The 24,127-nt window shown below is 45.5% G+C and overlaps 1 protein-coding gene across 1 annotated transcript in view; it reads right to left on the reverse strand.

The window, feature by feature from the left end:
- Positions 1 to 24,127, reverse strand: part of LOC147733934 (sodium- and chloride-dependent GABA transporter 2-like) — a 1,073,416-nt gene that overhangs the window by 185,250 nt on the left and 864,039 nt on the right. The window contains exon 8 of the mRNA XM_086952829.1: positions 19,158 to 19,261. Within this exon, the coding sequence (XP_086808955.1) occupies positions 19,158 to 19,261 (104 nt within the window). The remainder of the gene's footprint in view (positions 1 to 19,157; positions 19,262 to 24,127) is intronic.

Below are 24,127 nucleotides of genomic sequence, written 5' to 3' on the forward strand. Positions count from 1 at the left end.
TGTCAGGGGCAGTGTGCGCAATGGTGCATGTGCAGGATTCACCTCCTGCTCGGTGAAGACACTTTCCTCTGATGAGGAAATCCAAGGTTTTTTAAAGATACGTTCTTGGGCTTATATATCTCATTCAAGGTATATACCTCATTGAGTTTGTAATCAATGGTATTGTCTTTTACATTTTCTCAACTTACGTTCATGTGCTTCCCTGCTTGATTGTCTAGTGTTTCGTTGATTTCATTTAGTGTGTTTGTCCAAGTATCTGCGTCCATTCTTTTCTCAACTTCTGTTTTAAGGTCAAGGATTTTGTCGTAATGATGGAAAGGCACATCGTGGATAAGGTCAGTCTGTAGTTTATTAACAGAATAACTGGACCATCAAAGCAGGGCGGCTGCAACCACACAAGGAGCTTTTTAACTGCCAGTCAAGAACACACCCATGTAATACTAGAATTAGAGTGTTCCCATAGTACAGACATTCCAAAACAAGCCTAAGACACTACATGGGTCTTTCCTTTACAAACAGAAGTTGAAACTAAGCACTACTTAAGTAAAAACAACAAAGAACAGAAAAGGAAAAGAAAGAAAACAAAAAGAATAAATACAATTAATTCCTATATCCAAAAGGGATTTGCCTAGTACGAGCACAGCGCCTCAGGGAAGATTCCCCGGTACAATCTGAATTGAATGGTTTTTTTTACACGACACTTCAAAGTAGCCTTACTCGGACAGTCTTTCCCCACATCATTGATATCATCATTAATCAAAGGAGGATGAACAGTTCTCTTAACTAAAAGAGATTTGTTCCACCATTGCCCATTGCTGAGTTTCACCTAACTGCCCTTCACATCTACAATTGTGACTGGTGAACTAATTTTCGAAGAACCTTTCTGTACATGGACAGATTTTTTGATACAAGCAAAATCACCGGGTCTCAACTCAAAGTCTTTGACTCTCATTTTCTCATCATAATATGATTTTTGTTTGTTTTGAACCAGTTAAACTTTTTTCCTAACACTTTCATCGGACCAACTCACTCCTTTGACCCATTTACCCATCCATGCAGGACAGGAAAGGGTGGCAGCCCTTCGTCCCCGTAACAACTCAAACAGTGACACACCTGTAGTTGAGTGAGGCGTAGTGCGGTAAAACCACAACATACTCCTCACAGAATTAACAACTTGGCATTTATTAGTAATAGCCCATTGGATACATTCACCCAATACCCTATTCATACGTTCCACTAAACCGTTGGCCTGAGGGTGGTACAGTGAGCTTTTGAGATGCTTGATGGAACAATTATCCCAAAAAAAATTCAAATTCGGAACTCACAAACTGTGTGCCATTATCTGTAATAAAAAATTCTGGATACCCCTCCTTCAAAAAAACATCATTCAAAAACTCAATAACTTTCTTAGTGATTACTTCTCTTACAAACGTGACTTCTGGCCACTTAGAATAATAGTCCAAGAGGACTAAACCAAACTTGGAAGATGGGTCAAGAGCATGAAAAGGACCTACCATATCTAATCCTGACTTTAACCATGGTGCAGAGGGAATTTCAAAAGGGGTAAGAGGGGGAGTTTGTAGTTTAACAGCTTTGTCACATCTCGAGCAAATAACACAGGATTTGACATACTGGTCTACAAGATTGTCCATAGACGGCCACCAAAATGATAAACGTAGCCTTTTTTTAGTCAACGTCGCCCCAAGATGACCTTCATGTGCATTTTTAATCAAATCCGCTCTCAACGAAAAAGGAGGTACCAGTTTATCACCTTGAAGTAAAAACCCATCCTCAATAGTAAGTTCATCAGCTACCTGCAGAAAAGTTTTAAAATCAAAAGCCAAATTCCTTTCTTTGGGCCAACCCTTCTCAACAAATTTCATTACTTGAACTAACAAAGAGTCATCTTTAAGAGCTGTACGCCAATTCTCTTCTGACACAGCACACAAATGTGGAACATCCACAGCTGCTACAATAAAATCTTCCTCATCGTCTTGTATGATTTCAGGTTGACTTTCTAAGGTGTCAGAAGAATGAGATAAATAATCTGCACAACCACTTTTGGACCCAGGGATCTACTCTGGCAAAAAATCCAACTGGAGAAGCTTAGAAGATAAACGTGCAATCCTTGGAGTAGAAGACCTAACATTCTTGCCACTTAGAAAAAAAACTAAGGGTTTATGATCAGTTTAAAGACAGAATTTCCTTCCCCAAATGAAATTTCAGAGTTTCATGACAGCCCACCAGCATGCCAACAACTCTTTTTCAATTACGGAATACTTAACTTCAGATATGGATAGGACTCTAGACTCATAACCTGTGGTCCTGACCTCATTTCCTTTCTTTTGGGAAAGGACTGCCCCTAACCCCACATTACTTGCATCTACTGTAAGTGTGCAAGTAAGAGACGGATCATAGTGTTTGAGAACTCTCGGAGAGACTAATTGTTGTTTAATCCACTCAAACACTTCCTGACAATCTCAATCAATCAATCAATCATAACATTTGTAAAGCGCCACTCACCCGGAGGGGTCTCAAGGCGCTGGGGGAGAGGGGTCCGTTACTGCTCGAAAAGCCAGGTCTTGAGTTGCTTCCTGAAGGAGAGATGGTCCTGGGTTAGCCGTAGGTGGATGGGGAGGGAGTTCCATGTCTTGGCTGCCAGGTAGGAGAAGGATCTTCTTCTGGTGGTGGCGCTGCGGATGCGAGGAACGGCGGCAAGGGCGAGGCTGATTGATCGTAGCTGGTGGGTGGGAGTGTAGAAGGTCAGGCGGTTGTTGAGGTACTTGGGGCCCAGGTCGTGGAGAGCCTTGTGTGCGTGGGTGAGGAGTCTGAACGTGATCCTCTTGCTGACGGGGAGCCAGTGCAGGTCTCTCAGGTGGCCGGAGATGTGGCTGTGTCGGGGGATGTCCAGGACGAGTCGTGCGGAGGCGTTCTGGATGCGTTGCAGTCTTTTATGAAGTTTGGCTGTGGTTCCGGCATAGAGGGTGTTTCCGTAGTCCAGTCGGCTGGTGACGAGTGCCTGGGTGACTGTCTTCCTGGTTTCGGTGAAGATCCACCGGAAGATCTTTCGGAGCATGCGCAGGGTGTTGAAGCACGATGATGAGACGGCGTTGACTTGTCTGGTCATCGAGAGGGAGGAGTGCAGGATGAAGCCCAGGTTACGTGCGTGGTCTGTTGGCTCGGGAGTGGAGCCCAGGGCAGGGGGCCACCAGGAGTCATCCCAGGCGGAGGGCGATGATCCCAGGATGAGGACTTCCGTCTTGTCTGAGTTCAGTTTCAGGCGGCTGTTCTTCATCCACTCGGCGACGTCTTTCATCCCTTTGTGTAGGCTGGTTCTGGCGGTGGTGGGGTAGTTGGTGAGAGAGAGGATCAGCTGGGTGTCGTTGGCGTAGGAGATAATGTTGAGGTTGTGTTGGCGTGCCATGGCTGCGAGGGGGCTCATGTAGACGTTGAAGAGGGTGGGGCTGAGTGATGATCCTTGTGGTAGGCCGCAGATGACTTCGGTGGCCTCGGATCTGAACGGGGGGAGGCGGACTCTCTGGGTTCTTCCGGTGAGGAACGAGATGATCCACTCCAGTGCCTTGTCTTGGATTCCAATGTTGCTGAGGCGCTGCACTAGGGTGCGGTGGCAGACAGTGTTGAACGCTGCAGAGAGGTCCAGGAGGATGAGGGCCGCTGTTTCCCCGTTGTCGAGCAGGGATCTGATGTCGTCAGTGGCTGCGATGAGGGCGATCTCGGTGCTGTGGTTGGCTCTGAAACCGGACTGCAAGTGGTCGAGGGGTTTGTCTCAAGGAAGGCGGAAAGCTGTCTGTTGACGGTGTTCTTGATGACTTTGGCGGGAAAAGGGAGTAGCGAGATGGGACGGAAGTTCTTGAGATCGGTGGGGTCCGCTGTTGGTTTCTTCAGGAGGGCGCTGAGCTCGGCGTGCTTCCAGCTCTCCGGGAAGGTGGCGGTGTTGAAGGAGGTGTTGATGATGTCCCGGAGTTGGGGTGCGATGATGGAGTCGGCCTTTTTGAAGACGTGGTGGGGGCAGGGGTCGGTTGGTAATCCGGAGTGGATGGTGTTCATCGTGCGGTTGGTGTCTTCGGTGCTGACCGGGGTCCAGGTGCAGAGGGTGGTGGTGGGGGGCGTTGGTTCTGAGGTTGGGTGCGTGGTCTGTGCACCGAAGCTGTTGTGTATGTCAGCGATCTTGCTGTGAAAGAACGAGGTGAGTGAGTCGCAGAGGTCTTGCGTGGGAGTGATGTTGTTGTTTCTGGCGCTGGGGTTGGAGAGCTCTTTGACGATGATGAAGAGTTCCTTTCTGTTGTGGGCGTTGTTGTTCAGTCATTCTTTGAATGCTGTCTTCTTGGTGGTGCGGATCAGCTGGTGGTGTTTGCGGGTGGCATGCTTGAGGGCAGTCATGTTGTCCTTGGTCTGGTCGTTGCGCCAGGCTTTCTCGAGGGTGCGGCAGTTCTTCTTGGAGTTCTTAAGTTCCTCGATGAACCAAGAGGCTTTCTTGCTGCTGGGTCTGCTGGGAGGGGTCTTTAGTGGTGCGAGGTCGTCTGCGCAGTTGGTGATCCACTGTGCGAGGTTGCTGGCTGCTTCGTTGGGGTCCGTTGTGCTGGCGGGAGGGTTCTTGCTAAGGGAGGTGGTGAGCTGGTCGGCAGTGATCTTGTTCCAGCTCCTGCAAGGAACCTGTTGCAGGTGGTGGTGGGTCGTGGTTCTTGTGAAGCTGAAGTGGACGCAGCTGTGGTCAGCCCAATGAAGTCCGGTAGAGTGGCTGAAGGAGATGTATTTGCTGGAGGAGAAGACTGGGTCAAGCGTGTGGCCGGCGTAGTGGGTGGGGGTGTTCACCAGTTGTTTGAGTCCGAGGTTGGCGAGGTTGTCCAGCAGGGTGGTGGTGTTGCTGTCCTTGTTGTTCTCCGGGTGGAAGTTGAGGTCCCCTAGGAGGATGTAGTCAGCAGAGGGGAGGGCGTGCGGGCTGATGAAGTCGGTGATGTCTTTGCTGAATTGTGTGTGTGGTCCCGGGGGTCTGTAGATGAGGGTGCCTCTGAGTGTGGTCTTTGGGTCGGTGTGTATCTGGAAGTGGAGGTGTTCGGCGGTGGTGAGGGTGTCGTCGGAGTTGGTTGTGATGCGGATGGTGCTCTTGTGTGCGATGGCGATGCCTCCTCCAGTCTGGTTGACGCGGTTCCTCCGGGTGATCTTGTAACCGTCTGGGATGGCAATGGCGATGTCGGGCGCTGAGGAGGCGTTCATCCAGGTTTCCGTAAGGAAGGCGACGTCTGGTGATGTTGTGTCGAGCAGGCTCCAGAGTTCCACGGCGTGTCTGTGTACAGAGCGGGTGTTGAGCAGGATGCACTTAAGGTGGTTGCTGCTGCTGATTGGCTTGGCGGGTGCGGTGCAGGTCCGGAGGCAGGTGTATCAGCAGGCTTGGCAGGTGAAGGGTCCGTGGGTGTGTTTCCGGGTGGCTTGGTAGCAGGCGGGATTCCGGCCGGCGTTGAGTGCGTTGAGGGAGGCGGCGTCGTAGGTCCATCGTGTGGTCTGGCTCCGGCAGGGGCCAGGATTCCTGGCACTGGGCGCGGTCCAGGCGCGGACGGGCTTGCCTTTGGCGCGCCTTTGGCGCACAATCGGCGCGCCCGCTGCGCGTACTCACGGTCTCCATTTAAGTCAAAGTGGGAGGGAGGAGCTGCTGGGAGGCGAGAGCGGGGAGGACACAGAAGAAAAGGGGGCAGGCCGTGTTGTCACGGCGGCGGGAAGCAGGGAGCGGTGGGGGGTCACACCAGGGTAGCTAACGTACCAAAAGGAAAACAGAGAAACAGTGCAAAAACAAAGTAACACTCAGAGGCACAGGAGAGCAAAAAGACGGTACAACGGGCGGCAGCAAGGGGGCACAGACAAGTAGCAATCAGAGGCACAGGAGGGCAGAGAACGGCACAACGAGCAGCAGCAGGGGGCACAGACAAGTAGCAATCAGAGGTACAGGAGGGCAGAGAACGGCACAACGAGCAGCAGCGAGGGGGCACAGACACACCTACAGCTGGGGGGACGTGCGGCGTGGGGGTGTCCTGAGGTCAATCTTTGTTCCATTCAAAACTTACTCCTTTCGTCAACATTTGGGACAATGGTCTTAACAGGGTTGCAAAATCTGGACTAAAGCGAGAATAAAACTCACACATCCCTAGTAAAGACTTCAACGTAACTTTGTCAGAAGGAGGATTACATTTGACAATGGAGTCAACAAGACTAATTTTTGGGAATATACCTTTTTCATTAACCAAATGCCCCAAGTATTCAACTTCTCTTGTTCAAAAAACACATTTATCTCTGCGCAATTCAACACCATACGTTTGAAATCTAGAAAGTACTTTTTTAAAGATGTTGTCATGTATAATGTTGTCAGGGGCAAAAATCAAAACATCGTCCTGGAAAACAGACAAACCATCAATACCCATCAAGATTTGTGACATTAATCGCTGAAAAACTGATGCCGCTGAGGCCAACCTAAAGGGCATTCGTACATACTGAAATGTGCCAAAAGGTGACACAAAAGCAGCATCTTGATTGTGGAGCTAGTTCAACTTGATGATAAGCTGACGCTAGGTCTAGTTTAGTAAAAACGTTTGCATCCTTAAGGGTGGCTAACATTTCGTTAATGTTTGGAAGGCGATGTGAATCCACCCATATTTCCTTGTTCAGGCAACGAAGGTCAACACAAACTCTAAGCTCCCCATTTTGCTTGTGCGCAACAACTAAAGGAGATAACCATAACGAAGATTCTACAGGTTCAATTATCCCTTTAGTGCACAAATAATCTAATTCCTTCTCTAAGTACTGTCTGATACTGAATGGCACATTCCTCAATTTATGTTTTATAGGACATGCCCCCTCTTTCACAATGATCTCCTGTTGGAAATCTTTTATTTTCCCCAACTCCCCTGAAAACACATGAGGAAACTCACTCATCAAACCTTCAAGATCAGGATGTTCTCTAACAGCTAAAACTTGATCCTTAGTTCCCGGCTTAAGTACCATCCCATATAAACCTTGAAGGAACCATCCTAAAATTTTTAAGCCCTTGTGTGCCACATAAATTTTCCCAGCAATCCTCCTACCCTTGTATTCAAGAATGTCTTCAATATAACCAGACACATTAATTTTGCGTCCCTCATACGACACAGCTTTGCGATCAGGGGGTAACAAAGGTCTACACGGCCAAGTTGCATGAAACAAATCCAAAGTAATCATAGAGATTCGAGCACCAGAATCAACCAACAGATGTAGTGTCTGATCCCCAACTAGAATGTCAACATAAGGATCTACACACAAATCTGGATTCCCCACAATGACACCATCATCTCAAACGACCACTACCATATTGCTTAAATCTTTAGTCAGACAATATTCCTCTTCATCTTGGAAAGACTGTTCTGTGACACATTTTACTTGTACAGGTTTTGAACGTGAAATAATTTTACTAGTCTGACAAACTTTTGCAAAGTGTCCTACTTTGTTACAAACTTTACATGTTACGAACTGTGCAGGACACTTAACACCTCTATAATGTGGTTTGTAACAACACCGGAAACAAATATTTTTCCTCAAGAAAAATGAATTTTGATTGTTCCATGAATTTTGCTATTCATGGCCTTTGTTTTCAAGACTTTTAGTGTCTTTTAACTTAATAGCAGAGACAGGTTCATTTGTTTTCTCCTCTAGTTCCTTAGCAGAAATTTGGGACGTCTCAATACTCTTCACAACTTTAATGGACTCCTCCAAAGTGGGATTGTCTAGTGATAAAAGTTTTTGTTGTATGTTCTTATCTGAACAATGACAAATAAACTGGTCACGTATCAGTTGTTCTGAAAAATGTTCAAACTGGCAATCAGCCATCAAACGTCTTAGTGCAGAAATATAAGTGTCTCCATTTTCGCCAAACTGTTGTTTTCTCAAAAAAAATTGTGGCGGAGCATAACTAAGTTGGGTAGAAGATCAAATCTAGTTTGCAATTTTTTTAAAGTTTCCTGATACTCATCAAGAGGATTTTTCTCATCAACAGTATTACACTTTGCATGCTTCCTTTTTCTTTTTAAATTGCAGAGTGAACTAATTAAAACAATCCACAAGATGGCAGTATTGTAATTAAAAACACAGAGCTGTGCAAATGAGAGATGAAATTAATGGAGAAACAGAACTATGAAATTAGATAATCCATAACTAAGAACGTAGAAAAACTGTGCACATCAGCATAAGCTTCCAAAAACGAATGAAGATGTGCTAGATATTTGCTGTGCACATCAGCATTGAAATCATAAATTGAATGTGCACCAAATGTGATAAAACAATGAAGAAGATGTGCTAGATATTTGCTGTGCACATCAGCGTTGAAATAATAAATTGAATGTGCACCAAATGTGATAAAACAAATGAACTGGTTAAAGGCTGTGCACATCAGTATTGATTTACAACTTTTGTTGTGCACATCAGCAATAAATTTCAGCTTTTGCTGTGCACATCTAGGTAAAATTTGAACCAGAATATATATACGATTATGTTGATGCACCACTTCCGTGTTATTGACTTTTTTGCTTTGCCGCTCCCTTTATTACGTTGCTCCTCTATGACTTCACTGTGAGGAATGCGAGGAATGCATGTGTTCATTAATTCCCACTTCTCAGTGATGCATTGAGACGTCCTCACAATGCCTGTGCGTTTCACCCATGGAACGCAAACACACGCTGGGATGTCCTTTCGTCACCACTCTTCTAACGTCAGTCGCGTTGAACAGAAAGTTGCAGAAACGCAGAGTTTTCTTCATGCGTTTCAAAAGCCCAATTCAGGGGCAGATTTATGATGCCCTTGCGCCGCAATTGCGTCACTTTATTTGACGTATAGATGGCTGATTGGTTGGTCCATTTTGCATAGTGCGATTCAGTTGACATTACTAATTTGTAAGTATATATCCATTGGTATTTATGTTTACTTTTATAAGTACCGAGATGGTTTTAACTTTATAATTTGGTTTGTCTAGTGTTATCTAGAGTATTGTTGTCCTTCTAGTGTGAGCATACTGTACAGTCTTTTCTTGTGTCACAGGGTTTGAAGTACTGATATTATGTATTGTTGTTTTTGTACATTAGCTATTATTGTGCAACTTTTTGTCCTGAAGATGGTCCCAAGGATCTGTGCCACCAGGGACCGAAACATCGACGTATGAACACCGTTTCTGCCTAAATCATTTAATTTGGTTTTACACACCAACTGAATATGTGTAATGTACTCCTGAACATGGTCATTTGAAAAACTCATGTTTAATGCGAAAGGTGTTCCCTCTACCGCTCAACATTGTTTGAAGTAACTGGTAGTTGATGTTGCCAGAAATCAATTGTTCAAAATCTATGCATTATTAAAGAACTATATATTTTTGATAAACTTTTGTTATCATTACAAGTGTTCATTGATATGACACGATCAAATAATCAAGTTGTTGTATAAATGATTCCTCTCTTTTGCTATTGTTATTGACGATACCCAGTCGCAACGGGATTATTGGGTGGCTCTATTGTTTTTGAAGCATTATAAATGCGGCGCACCATGGGTGGCGTAGCTGCGGCGCACTGTTGCGCACGTTAACTGGCGCATCCTTCGGGATGCGCCAGTTAACATAAATCTGCCCCCAAGCCTTTTAAACTTCCCGCCCTGCTCCTTAAGAGAATTTAAACCGCACTATGGCCATCTTACCTGCTCCGACGATCGCTCCTCCCTCTTACTTGTTTCGTTGTGTGGGGAAATGATGAAGAGCCATTAACCTCGAAATTAGCAATTTCTTTAAACCGGGTGACAGAGATTCTGTGGGTTTGTGTTGATGGCCCAGTCCTCGTCGCCATCAAAAATGTGTTGTAATGATGGAAAGACACATCGTGGATAAAGTCAGTCTGTAGTTTATTAACAGAATAACTGGACCATCAAAGCAGGACAGCTGCAACTACACATGGAGCTTTTCAACTGCCAGTCAAGAACACACCCATGTAATACTAGAATTAGAGTGTTCTCATAGTACAGACATTTTTAACATTGTAATTTTTTGGCTATGTAGTATTTATAATGTTTGTGATAGGATGTTTATTCTGCTTTTATGACATGCTGTCGAATAAAGCTTTGAAATTGAATAGGTACAGACATTCCAAAACAAGCCTAAGATACTACAGATTTCTATTGAGCTACCCAGACCCTTTAAAAAAGTTTTGTGGTCTATTTTTTTGCCTCGTGTATGGTGGCCCTTCTGTTTCCTGGAAGCAGATTTTAGATAAACACCCTCAAAACATCCACCCCGGGTGGTGCGGGACAGCAAATCTGATGCATCTATCTTGGAGTTGGGTACGGCAAGCTGCTTGGGTGAGCTGCCCTCGTTTATATTTAAGGGCCTGTTTTGGCTTTGGTGTTTGTTGGCCTTTTTGTCCCTTGGGGCAGATTTTGGGTAAACACCCTCAGTCAACTCCGGGGGGCAGAAAATCTAAAGCACCTGGCATGGGGGAGGGAAAACAGCATGCTGTGCTTGGATGATGCACCCAACTCCCTTTTTCATTTTTAGGAATATTTATCCTCTGGTGTCTAGTGGCTTTTCTGTTCCTTGGTGTCTAGTGGTCTTTCTGTTCCCTGGGGAAGATATGGAGCAATGCTTGTGTGAGCTACCTAGATATATTTTTTTTATTTTTTGGACTTATTTTTCCTCTGGTGTCTGGTGGCCTTTCGGTCCCTTCTGGGCAGATTTTAGGTAAACACCCTCAATCCACCCCGGGGGAGGGGGGAGCAGAAAGACTGATGCTTCTGGGGGGAATCATGGCATGATGACTAGGAGAGCCACCCTAATACCTTTTTTATTTACTTCTGGTGTCCAGTGGCTGCTCTGTCCCCAGGGGACAGATTTCGGGTAAACACCTTCAATCCCCCCGGGGTTGGGGCAGTAAAGATACAACTGTTCTGGGATGAGAGCATGGCACAATGCTGCCCCACTTCATTTTTTTCGGGCGGGAAATATTTTTCTCCTGATGTCCAGTGGCCTTTCTGTCCAAGGGGGCAGATTTGGGTTAAAGTTCCACAATCCACCCTCAAAGAGGCAGAAAGACTGATGCACCTCTTCTGGGATGGGATCACAACACATTGACTGGGAGAGCTGCCCACCGCATTTCTTTATCCTGGTGTCTAGCAGCCGTCCTGCTTTGGGTAAATATTCTCAATCCTCCCCAGGGGAAGGGCTTATTTTTCCTCTGGTGTCTGGTGGCATTTCGGTCCCTTCTGGGCAGATTTTAGGTAAACACCCTCAATCCACCCCGGGGGAGGGGGGAGCAGAAAGACTGATGCATCTGGGGGGGAATCATGGCATGATGACTAGGAGAGCCACCCTAATACCTTTTTTATTTGCTCCTGGTGTCCAGTGGCGGCTCTGTCCCCAGGAGACAGATTTCGGGTAAGCACCTTCAATCCCCCCGGGGGTGGGGCAGTACAGATACAACTGTTCTGGGATGAGAGCATGGCACAATGCCTGGGCGTGCTGCCCCACTTCATTTTTCTTCGGGCAGGAAATATTTTTCTCCTGGTGTCCAGTGGCCTTTCTATACAGGGGGCAGATTTGGGTTAAAGTTCCACAATCCACCCTCAAAGAGGCAGAAAGAATGATGCACTTCTTCTGGGATGAGATCACAACACATTGACTGGGAGAGCCGCCCACCGCATTTTTTTATCCTGGTGTCTAGCAGCCGTCCTGCTTTGGGTAAATATTCTCAATCCTCCCCAGGGGAAGGGGAGATACGGTCTGCTGCACCCATTCTGGAACAGGGCAGAGCATAAAGCCTGGGTGAGCACCCCCTGTTTTTTTCTTTGAGTCCCATTTTCCCCTCATGTCTAGTGGCCTTTCTGTCTGCCAAGCCAAATTTTGGGTAAACACCCTTAAGTTAGAAGGGAGGGTGGGGGGAGGGGGGTAGGAAGACTGATGTGCCTATTCTAGGGTGGAACACAGTGCAAGGACACCAAGGATTTCATCTTGGGTCTAAAACAGACAAAAGGTTAGGGTGACCTAAATTGGCAGCGAGCCAATACTCCCTCCCCGGAATTGATAGTAGAGTCTTTATAACTCCGACACCCCTGCAAACTATAGCTTTTGCATTCCTGTGTTAAGAGGTAACAATTTTATTATTTTGGATGTTTTTTTACATATGTGTAGCAGAGTGGATCTAAGCCCCAATGTCATCCTACTTCTACGCTAAATGACTGCATGTTTTGGGCTTGGGCCAGCTGCTACCTAGGAAAACTAAAACCAGGCATTTCGGAAAACTAGACACCCAAGGCAGTCCATGGCTCCTACAACATTTTCTTGCCCATAATGTCCTGCAAACTTTGTTGAAAATCAAATATTCTCCTTCCATTTCTGTGACGTAAACTTCTGCAAAGCAAAGGGATCCTCAAAAGTCCTACCACCCAGCGTTCTCCCACATGTCCCAATTGTCTGGCTGAGCCTAGTGGCCCACCTACAGGTACAGAGCAAACCGAGTTCAATGAGAGTCAGTGCATGGAAAATGCCCTTGGAACATGTCAAACTAGTCTCCTGGAATATTGCTGGACTAAGGTCCAAAATGTCTAATCCAGATTGGTTAGCAATCATTAATAAATATTACCTGGTTTGTCTCCAGGAAACAAGGGAAATAGGTTCAATCTATCTAGACGGCTATCGCTCTTTCTATACTCCAGCCCGCCCTTCTGCTTCTGGACGGGCCAAGGGAGGTATTCCAACCTTGTTAAAAAACACCTTAAAATTAGAAGTCCTATCCTATTTGAATGTCTCTACCTATTATCATTTCCTCTATTATCTATGGCGATGCTCTAAGTAGATTATCCTTTATTAATGATTTGGAAATCATGAACCCCTTTGATCCTAGTTCTGGTTTTCCCCAGCACACCTTTGGATCATCCAGCCAGGGTTCAACTCTAGACTATCTATTGATTTCTTTCCCTCTTGAGCAAATCTACCTTTAACACTACAGTCATGCCATATGGATTTAGTGACCACCGGGCTATAATTGCTAATTTGGTATGGGGAGGAAGTACTCCGGAGCATTTAAGACACATTAACCCAGAGATAGCATTGGAAATGATAGATAAAGGGAAACGTGCTTCACAGGCTACAGGTCGTGCAGAACCAAGCGGCGCGTCTTGTATTCAGGACCCCCAAATGGCAGTCGGCCAAGCCCCTCCTTGCTAAACTGCATTGGCTCCCTATCAATCTCAGGGCAGCCTTCAAGATCGGCTGCCTAGTATTCAAGTCCCTTACTGGTTCTTCACCTAGCTTTCTGAAATCTCTTACCACCCCCTACTGCCCCCCCCGCACTCTCAGATCCTCCCATCTTCACCTCCTGGTCATCCCACCCTTCAAGCTTACAAGGATGGGAGGCCGAAGCTTCTCATATCTCGCCCCTACATTCTGGAATTCTCTTCCTTTTTCTCTCAAATCTGTCACATCACTTATCTTTTTCCGTAAGTCCCTTAAAACCTGGCTCTTCCCCCAATCTGGATAAACTCTAATCTGCCCCTCTCAGTATCCCAATCAGCGCCAGGAAACCTACGGTGATAGTGCGCTTTACAAAAACCTCCTAACATAACATAACATAACATAACATAACGTATCAGAGAGGCGGTCGGTAATAGTCTTGATGACATTATGATCTATCTAGCAGTTACCTCTGACCCAATACCAACAATGACAGCCTTTGAGAGGATAATGTCAGAGGAAAAAAAGTTACTAACTAGGGAAAGAAGAACCCCAAATATTTCAGGTCCTAAATTGTTCGAACAATCCTGCACGAAGGTCCTTTCAAACTTACAGCAAACTTACATCAAGCTATTAGATCTTCTCCAATGGATGCATCACTGGTCAAGACCCTACGGCACCGCTACTCTGAGGCCAGGAAGCAAAGAACTAATACCCTCAAGGAAAATGCTTGGGAGAAACTCCATCAAGCGGCTCTCTCAAAAAACCCTAGGGATTTGTGGAGAGTCATTAATGCTCTATTTCTTAAATCTCCCGAAGATCCGGATATCGTGTGCCATGTGGACAAGGATTCTCGGATCACACATTTTTCCTCTATTTTTAATTCTCATACAGAGAGGTCAACTAGTCAGTTATTGTAAATTAGTCACTCTATAAATTTGCCTTTGTCTTTTAACCTTCAGGAAATTAGATTGGCCGTCTCACAGTCCTCTACATACAGAAATGGGTATTGGGTATTGACGATGCAATAACCACCTTTATTAGACAGCTTTATTCTTCTGCATCAGCATCTGTGCGATATGGAAATCAGGGTGAGTGCTCTAGTTTGTTCCCAATTTTAAGGAGAGTGCATCAAGGGTGTGTTTTTTCCCCATTCCTTTTTCCCATCTATATGAATGGGGTAGAAACACCCCTGTTGTGCTCTACCCCAGACGTCCCATTGATTAAGAACATTCACACCCCAATTCTGCAATACGCAGATGAAGCTGTTCTGATTGCCCGTACTGGCCGAGCCCTACAACAACTACTGGGTGCATACGTGATCTAAATGAATAGTTTAGGCTTAAAAACACATGAGACGAAGTCTCTTGTCTTAGTAACTGGACGTAGAGAGACACCGGTCACACACTTCCACATAAAAGGTTGTGAACCAGCCCATACAGACATTCTCGTATCTCGGGATAACCTTTGAGAGACAACTTTCTTGGTCTAATATAATCAAACCTAGGGGCCTAGCACTAGAGAAAAGTATAATAGCACTAAATTCCTTATTGGGTGTGAAGTCCCTTGAGATGATCAAAACGATTTACTCTGCTAAGTCAATATCAGTGGCATCCTACGGAGCAGGAATCTGGAGATATAATAACACCCATTCTCCCCAGACTATTGAAAATTCCTTCTGGAAAAGACTCATTGGCCTCCCAGTTAGCTGTTCCAATTTTCTATATCATGTCAAGTTAGATGTCCTGTATATGGATGACATAATTAGGCTGGCACCCATAATTTTGTGGCACTCCATGTGGAGGAGAACTTCAGTAAACCTTACACAGAGACTAATAGAAGACTGTCTTAGGCTGGAATATGGCCTCCGTTAAACTGTACTACAGTATCAAGAAAATAAATGAAAATATTATTTTTTAAACAAAGGGCTTTGGATCGTTCTAAACTAGATTCCTCATCAGCATCTATAAAACTAAATCTAGAGAGCCCTATTGAAAAGGATGGCGCCCCAGGATATTTATCCCTTGTGACTAACTTGCACCATCGATTTATTTGGTACGGTTTTATCTTAACCTTATTCCTTCTATGTTTTCCTATCCGGCTGGCACCTATTCCTTAGTCGAACTGGGTGAAACCATGCCCTCCTGGACAAGGCCAGCACCCTCCCCAGCAGCTCAGTCACTTCGTCCACCATGCCAACACAAGAATCCTCGCACCGTACAGGTCTCGAGCCTGCAGCTCGTCAGGCCCCACATTGTGCCTCCTCGGTGTCCGGTTTTTCTTATCTGCTTCCCTGCTGACCCTGCATTGCCCACACTGTTTTATTCTTCTGGACTATTTAATTTACTTTGTGTCTTGGATTCATTACTTGGACCCTCGCCACTGTTCCCTTGTGTTTGTTGACTCCCTTTGCCTCTGCCTGCTTTCCTGCCGCTGCTGCCCCAGTGTCCCGCCCCCTACTCAGCCCCGCTCCCGCCTCTCGACCTCTGCTCCCACCCTCCTCCCCTTAATATGGCGACCGCTGCATGGTTGTGCAGTGGATGCATGCAGCGGGCATGCCGCTGGTGGGCCGTAGCTGCGCCTAAGGCAAGCCAGTCTGGCCCCGTCCGTGCCTGGACCCCACCCAGCGCCAGACCCCCTGGCCCTCGGACACACCACAACACCCGATGCTGCTACGATGCCAACACCCTCCACGCACTCAACGTCGGCTGATCCTCTACAAGTATCAATTTACATTTAGCTGCTTCCAGGCCCCACCGAAGTTCAACCATGGACCCTTTGCCTGCTGTAAGTGCAGCTAAACCAGCCAGCGCACACTGGTGCATTCTGCCCTTCCCACCAAAGCAGGCCACAACAGTTTAAGATGCATACTACTCAACAGCCGCTCAGTCCACAAGCATGCCATCGAACTCTGGTATCTTCTCGATTCAATGTCCCCGGATGTCGCCTTCCTGACGGAGACGTGGATGAATGCCTCCTCGGTGCCTGACATAGCCATAATCATCCCAGACAGCTACAAGATCACCTGCAGGGATCGAAACAACAATCCGGGAGGAGAAATCGCCATCGTCCAGAGGAACACCATAAGAATTTCAACCTACATCGAAGACTCCCTCAGCATGGCCGAACACCTACACTTTCAGATCCACGTTGATCACAACACCACCCTCAGAGGGCCGGTTATCTACAGACCCCCAGGACCCCAACCACAGTTCAGCGACTCCATCACCGACCTCATCAGCTCGCATGCCCTCACCTCCACAGACTACATCCTCATTGGAGACCTGAACTTCCACCTCAAAAACCCCAAAGACAGGAACTCCACAACCCTAATCAACAACCTAGTCAACCTCGGACTCAAACAGCGCGTCATGAAGCCCATCCACTCCGCCGGACACACGCTCGACCCCATCTTCTCTGCCAGCAACCACGTCATCTTCAGCCACACCACCGAACTCCACTGGAATGACCATCACTGCACTCACTTCTCCTTCGAGAAACACACCATGCACATCCAACTGCAACAAATCCCACACCGCAGCTGGAACAAAGTCACCGAAGACCAGTTCCTCACCACCCTCACCCAAGACCCTCCAACGAAGCACTCTGACACAAGTACAGCAGCCCACAACTTCAGACAATGAATTGACGACTGCGCCAACACCCTTGCCCCACTCAAGAAACCCCCCAACATGCACACCGACACAAGCACCATCTGGTTCAATGCCGACCTCTAGTCTTCCAAACAAACCTACCGAAGAATTGAGAAGCAGTGGCGCCAAGCCAGACACCAGACAACCCCTCACCCCTCAATAACGCCAGACGGAAGCACCACCAATTCATCCGATCAGCCAAAAGGACCTCCTTCAAGGAACGCATCGACAACAACGCGCACAACAAAGAGCTCTTCAGCATCGTGAAAGAACTCTCCTCCCCCAGCTCCAGCATGAATGACATTCCGCTGTCGCAAGAACTCTGCGACTCCCTGGCCACCTTCTTCCACTGCAAGTTAGCAAACATCCACAAAAGCTTTGACACCCAGACACTGACAACAGATGCCGACACCCCGAACCAACGCCCACTGACCACAACAACCTCCTGCTCTCCTGGAACCACGTCAACAACGAAGACACCATCAAAATCAGGAACACCATCCACTCCGGTTCTCCTTCCGACCCCTGCCCCCACCACATATTCAGCAAAGCAAGCTCCATCATCAAACCCCAACCCTGAAAGATTATCAAAGCTACTTCGAGACTGCCACCTTTCTGGAGAGCTGGAAACATGCCGAGATCAACGCCAGGCTCAAGAAACCTAAGGCTGACCCAAAGGACCTCAAGAACTATCGACCCAAAGATCATCCCTCAGCCCGACCCTTTTCAACATCTTCATTGCACCACTCGCCAACATCGTCCGAGCACACCACCTCAAAATCATCTTGTACGCCGATGACTCGCCCACCCCAGCCACATCACCGTTCACCTGAGAGACCTGCACTGGCTCCTGATCAACAAAATTATTCTCACACAGGCCCGCAAAGCACTCCACAACGCCGGACCGGCATACCTCAATGAACGACTCACCTTCTATACACCGAACCGCCAGCTTTGCTCCACAGACCTCACCCTCACCACCATCCCACGCATCTGCAGAAAAACCACCGGCAGCAGATCATTCTTCCACCTCACAGCCAAGACCTGGAACACCCTTCCCATCCAACTGCGACAGACCCAGGACCAGCAAGACCTGGGCTGTTCGATCAGTAGCTGCTTCACCCCCCCACCTAGCGCCTTGAGACCCTCACGGGTGAGTAGCGCGCTCTATAAATGTTCTGATTAATTGACTGATTGACCTGCCGCCCTGTCCATGTGATCGTTCCTCCCCCCAATAAAATTTACATATCATATTCTTCTGTGAATTTTATATAGCGCGCTGCAAAAGATTTATTTAGCTGGTAATGCGTAAATATCATTTCACTCAATGTTGTCCAGCTTTGCATTTTTTACAATCACTACCCAACGAATTAGCATGTTATACTGTGGCTTTACATCTACTTCTTTCATGGAAGACTAGGTGGCTGGACCACTCTGTTTCATGAATTACAAAATATGTATTTTAATCCAATTTTTTAATTCAATGTCTGGCATCAAATTACTGTTAGTAATTTTAACATGAAAGCTGTATTTTTCTCCTTTTAACTGTGAATGGTGCATTTTGTACTTTTATGATCTTAAAAAACTTAAGTATTGAATAAAGTGATCTTGCTGACAGACTGAGAGTCACTGCCTGGAAAATGCCCTCTGGATCATATTCCAGTATGGGTACCAACACATTCAGAGTTGTACAACAATTGTATTGCATTCTACAGCCCAAATACAAATGAGAAAAAAGACTCCATGAACATTTTTTTGGCAGGAAGATATCCACTTCAGCCTTTGGCTAACCTAACTGTGAGTGACAGCATTTTACTCTCTTTCACGAGAAGCACATTGACACACAAAGAAGGTCCTTTCAGTACCAGGGACTATGACAATGGGAGGTGGCAAGATTCCGATAGCTCCCCAAAGAATAAAGCTCTACAAAGACCAAAGCAATGACAAACAAAAGAAGGCAAACAAAAACAAAAGAAGGCAAAGATAAAAGGCTTGCAGCACACGTGAAACGTATTGTTTTCCAATGCTTGTTTAACTTTTGATCCATTTGAGCTAGAATCAGCTTTTCTTCAGCCATCTGTAAATTATGCAACCAATGGTGAATTGTGAATAGCAAAATATACAATTATCCAGATACACTTCAGCCACATAATCACATATATTCACTGGCCCTAACGTAGAGATATTCCTAGTGTTGGTGTAGGATATAAGAGCATTGTTTCAATGCAAAATCAACTTGCTAAGAGTCAACCCAGTGTTACACTTACCTGTAGCAGTCATTGTTGTACTTATTATAACTTCCCAAAGCTGTAAGACAGCCAATGCATAGGGTACATGAGAAAAATATCTGTGTTCCAGCATCCAACCATACCTGCAGGTGCGAGATGAAAACAAGAAATCAAACATCAGGGTTGCTGGCTTCCTATTATTATAACATACTTCAATACACATGTTGTGCTTGTACTTTAATGATTCTAAAGTAATTTTTTGAGATCACTTAATATTAACCAAAAAAGGATTCTTAAACGTGATGACGTTTCCCAAAGTAAATAATTAGGTAGATGTAGTAGATCAGGGCAGGGTGTTAAACTGAAAGTGATTTCATTGAAAATGAGCACTCACATTCTTCTTTTGCAATTAAATAATTCTGGTACAGATGGAATGATGCTTTGTTCTCTCACAGATCTCGAACCTATTCCTGTCCTCAACAAGTCAGTTTCAAGTCTCTATGGAGCTCAAAGCAATCTGACAGATTAATCAGGTCAGTCATCCTAATCTCCTAAAATTTGCACCCAACTCTGCAGTTTTAAGGATGTTTTTACAGCTTAGTATTATTTTCAGGTCACCTGTGAGATCAGAGTGCAAGTGCCTCATTGGAATTTTGTGCTTAGTGGCTGTGGTTGACATAAAAGGTTCTCTGCCAATGATGACTTGTTTTTTTATGCATATATGTGGCTTTCGATTTGCCTTGCTCTTTGATTGAAATCTAAAATAATTATACACAGACGTAATCACTTACCATGAGCGATTTAATATGTGAGGTCATATCTGAGGTCAAAAGCAGTGCATTGCAGGGGTGTAAGTTATAGTTAGGTCATGTAACCAGAACTGCTGAATTTCTATGATTTTGTACAATTGAAATGTGAGCCCAACAATATCGTCCTTGTTACCTTTGTTTCGGAGAATCTCAAAAGTTTTAAAAAAATCTATTCTCTAATTATAACATCTATGTAACCTTTGTTTTTCCAGTAAGTTTTGAAGTGTTTTTTACATTTTTTTTTCTAATTATAAGGTTCACCTTTTTATAGTGGGTGTGTAAGTGGCTGTATAGGTCAGTGAGTGGGTGTGTGAGTGGCTGTGTGTGAGTGGTTTGGTATGTGTGTGAGTGGCTACATGGGTCAGTGAGTGGGCATGCGAGTAGCTGTATGGGTCAGTCAGTGGGTGCATGATACTAAGAGTATCTGTGAGTAGACATATCAGTGTATGACTGGCTCTACTAGAGTCTGCATGAGTGTCTGAGTGGGTCTGTGAGTGGGTGCATAAGTGTCTAACTGATTCTATGAGTTGGTGCATGGGTTTCTGAGTGGGTCTGTGGATCAGTGCATGAGTCTCTGAATGGGTCTGTGAGTGGGTGAATGAGTTTCAGAGTGTGTCTGTGAGTCAGCTCATGAGTCTCTGAGTGGGTCTGTGAGTGGATGCATAAGTTTCTGAGTGGCTATGTGAGCTGGTACATGTGTCTCTGAGTAGGCCTTTGAGTGCGTCTGTGAGTGTCTGAGTGACTCTGTGAATGAGCATCTGAGTAGAGTAGCTGCATGAGTGGGTGTGTGATTGTCTCAGTGGTTCTGTGAGTGGGTGCGTGAGTGTCTGATTGGGTCTGTGAGTGGGTGTAGGTTGTGAGCAAGAGTGTTAGTGTCTGAGTGAGTGTGTGAATGTATTTTCTTTCATTTATCAGCGATATTTGTGAATCCGCAACAACTTTATATTGGGGGTTGCAGTGGGTGTGGATTTGCCAATATCGCATGTGGGACAAAAACTTTATTCTACATCTTGTTCACTTAAGGGGGCCCTCAAAGACCCCTATATTCTACCCAAGGGGTCAGGGTTCCTCTACCCTGACCCCTTCAGCAACTTCCACTATTTATTTTGACCCCTCTGAACCATGTCCCATTATACAAAATTGCAGGCAGAACTTTCTACACAAGTTGGTGCCAGCCAATCACAGCATTACTGTTGGCGTGTGTATTCTCGACGCTTCACAAAGTATTTGTGAAGGGTTTGCGCCTCTAGATATAGAACTTTATTTTCCAAATAATATCTCAAAAACTACTGAACAGATTTACATCTAATAACAAAAAGGGCTCTTTCTGGTTCAGGCTGAGGTCATGTTCAAAATCCCTATAAGAACTTGCCTGGTAAAAAATCATTCTGGGACCAACCCATTTTCTCAGCCCCCACATGACAAATCACCACAAAACTTTCCACACAGCAGCTACAATGAGTTGCAAACTAGTTTTGAATATCTCGTGAGCATTCATTGAATGTTGCCAAAGTTATTAACAAAACAAAAAACCCTTTTCCTATGATAGTAGGTCCTAACTATAACTACCTACTGGCAGCCGCACACTTTGAATGATGATTGGCTTGTGTTATGCGTTTTGACAGTAACACTGTGTGATCAAGACAGTGTTACTGTCGAAATGCATAGTTACTGAATATGAGAACTTTGCACAAGCAAATCATAATTCCGAGTATGCGCCTTATTGGACTTTCGTCATGAATTAAATTGTCCTGCTGTGGTTCCACCGGCATGAACACCACCTGACAACGGGCTCCATCCCAGAAGGAACTGCCTCTTGTTTGGTAATATCTATCTATCTATCTATCTATCTATCTATCTATCTATCTATCTATCTATCTATCTATCTATCTATCTATCTATCTATCTATCTATCTATCTATCTCTCGTTATAGTTAGTTGGACATTTCACTCGTACAAAACCATAGAAACTCCCCAGTTATAGTTAGTTCAGCTAACTATAACTCGTGCCCGCAATGCACTGCTGATGACGTCACATATTACATCACTCATGACATGGTCAGTGACATCACTCATGACATCACTGATGAAATCTCAAAGTGGTGTTTGGGTAGTGTAAGGGGACGTGCTGGGGGTAGTGTTTTAGTGTTTTGGGTAGTGCAGTGGTGTTTGAATCGTGTAGGGGATCATGCTGGTGGTAGTGTTTTAGGGTTTAGGGTAGTGCATTGGTGTTTGTATAGTGTAGGGGGTCGTGTTGGGGGTGCCAATTTATACTCCCCTAGTGGGCCTTCAGTAATTTCCTGGGTAGAGAGGAACAGGCGGTCTCAGGATCATCCCAAAGCTCACCCAGCCCCATACTAACTAGCCAATGTATGATATAAGCAAGCCACAGCAGTTTGACATCCCCTAGTAGATTAATTATTTCTGATAGTTCCTCCCTGTATGATAACAGTTCGGGGGTAACCCACAGGCATCACCAGTACAATAAAGGTTTTAGATTTGACACATCCGCGATTGCCATAAGGCCCAAATCTAATCGGAGTGGAATTAGCAGAGTGCTCCGTGGGAGTTTTAACAACTGTCTGAGGAAATTATTCTCTACTTGAGTAAGGTTATCGTGGCTTACATGCCCCCAAAGTTCAGCACCATATAACGCCCCTCCCCGGGCTTGAGCCTTGCAGATTTCAATAGCCGGACTCAATGGTTTCTGACTAGACTTGCAGAAGACCTTCATGATACCACCTGATGATTGTGCTAGGTTTAGTGATTATTTTTAAATCTGGGCCCCCCAATCCATAGTTTCTGCAATTGTTATCCCGAGATAATCTAAAGAGATAACTCTTTTGAGGGGTTTACCATTTAATGAAGGGTTAGCTCCTGTACTTTTAGGGCTATTAAACTCCATAAGTTTGGTTTTCTGTAGATTCATTTCAAGACCTCTTTGACTAGTGGAGAAGTGTGGCTCAATGGTTATAGCGGCAGACCCTGATGCAGAGGTCTAGCCTGGGACCAGGGTTCAATTCCTGGCCTCGGCGGGTCTTGGGCTCAAAAATTCCATGGACCTGATAATTCTCGCCTCGGTGCCTATTCTAATCATAGAGTGCAACTCTGGGCAATAGCTTGTTTAATCTCCACAACAGCCCCCACAACGCTAAGGATGCCTGTCCTTCACCCTAGGGGTGCCCAGGAGTGGACGCCTCACAGGGAAAGCCAGGACGGGTTCCACAGCGATATTCGTACAAGCGCCTTGAGACCCTTGCGGGTGAGTAGTGTGCTATACAAGTATCAATTTACATTTACAGAAAACTTCAAATTTATTGATACCCTCTAGATCCCCATAGGTGATTTGGATACTAATAAAGTATCATCAGCAAACATCATTGCTGGGATGAGTCGGGAGGCTAGTTTAGGGGCATCAAGGTCTTTTTCTGCTAGTAAAAAATCTATCAAGCCATTGATATAAAGGCTGAAAAGAGTGGTGGCAAGCACACAACCCTGGCGAACAACGCGCTTAATTGGGATTGGTGCAGTGAGCTTTCCATCCTTGCCAAACCTGATTTGCGCAAAGTTATCCTTATGCAGCAGCTTGATGAGTTGGATTAAGTATATGGGAACCCCCATCTCGTAGAGGACTGTCCACAATTTTTTCCTTGGAACCAAATCAAAGGCTGTCCAGAGGTCAACGAATATTAAATAGAGGCTGCCAACCTCCAAGCACACAGTCTTCCAATGTAACATTTGGAGCCTAAGTATTTGATCCACAGAGGACAGTTTTTCTCTAAACACTGCCTGTAGGGGGGTTAATATCTTCTGTTCTTCCATCCAAGATTGTAGCCTAAGCAGCACTACACGCGCAAAAATCTTTTGTGAGATGTCTATCAGGCTAATTGGCCTATAATTGTTTGGCAGGAGTGGAGAACCTTTTTTATAGATCAGAATTATTTCCGCTCCAGCCTAACTAGGGGGAATCTTCATACCCTGCAGCATTGCATTAAATAAGACCCAGAGATATGGAGCCCAGACAGATGGTTCACTGCGAAAAAGATCCCCCGGGATTTTATCTAGACCGGGTGCTTTGCCAGACGCTATTTTCGCTACGCTCCCTTCATTTCATTTAAGCTTATACTTATATTGTATTTAACAGCAGGGGCTTCTTTGCATTCAGAGGAGCTGGGGGGGGGGGGTGGTAATCAATCCCCA

This window comes from Lissotriton vulgaris, chromosome 1_2 (assembly GCF_964263255.1).
Source record: "Lissotriton vulgaris chromosome 1_2, aLisVul1.2, whole genome shotgun sequence".
Lineage (NCBI taxonomy): Eukaryota > Metazoa > Chordata > Amphibia > Caudata > Salamandridae > Lissotriton > Lissotriton vulgaris.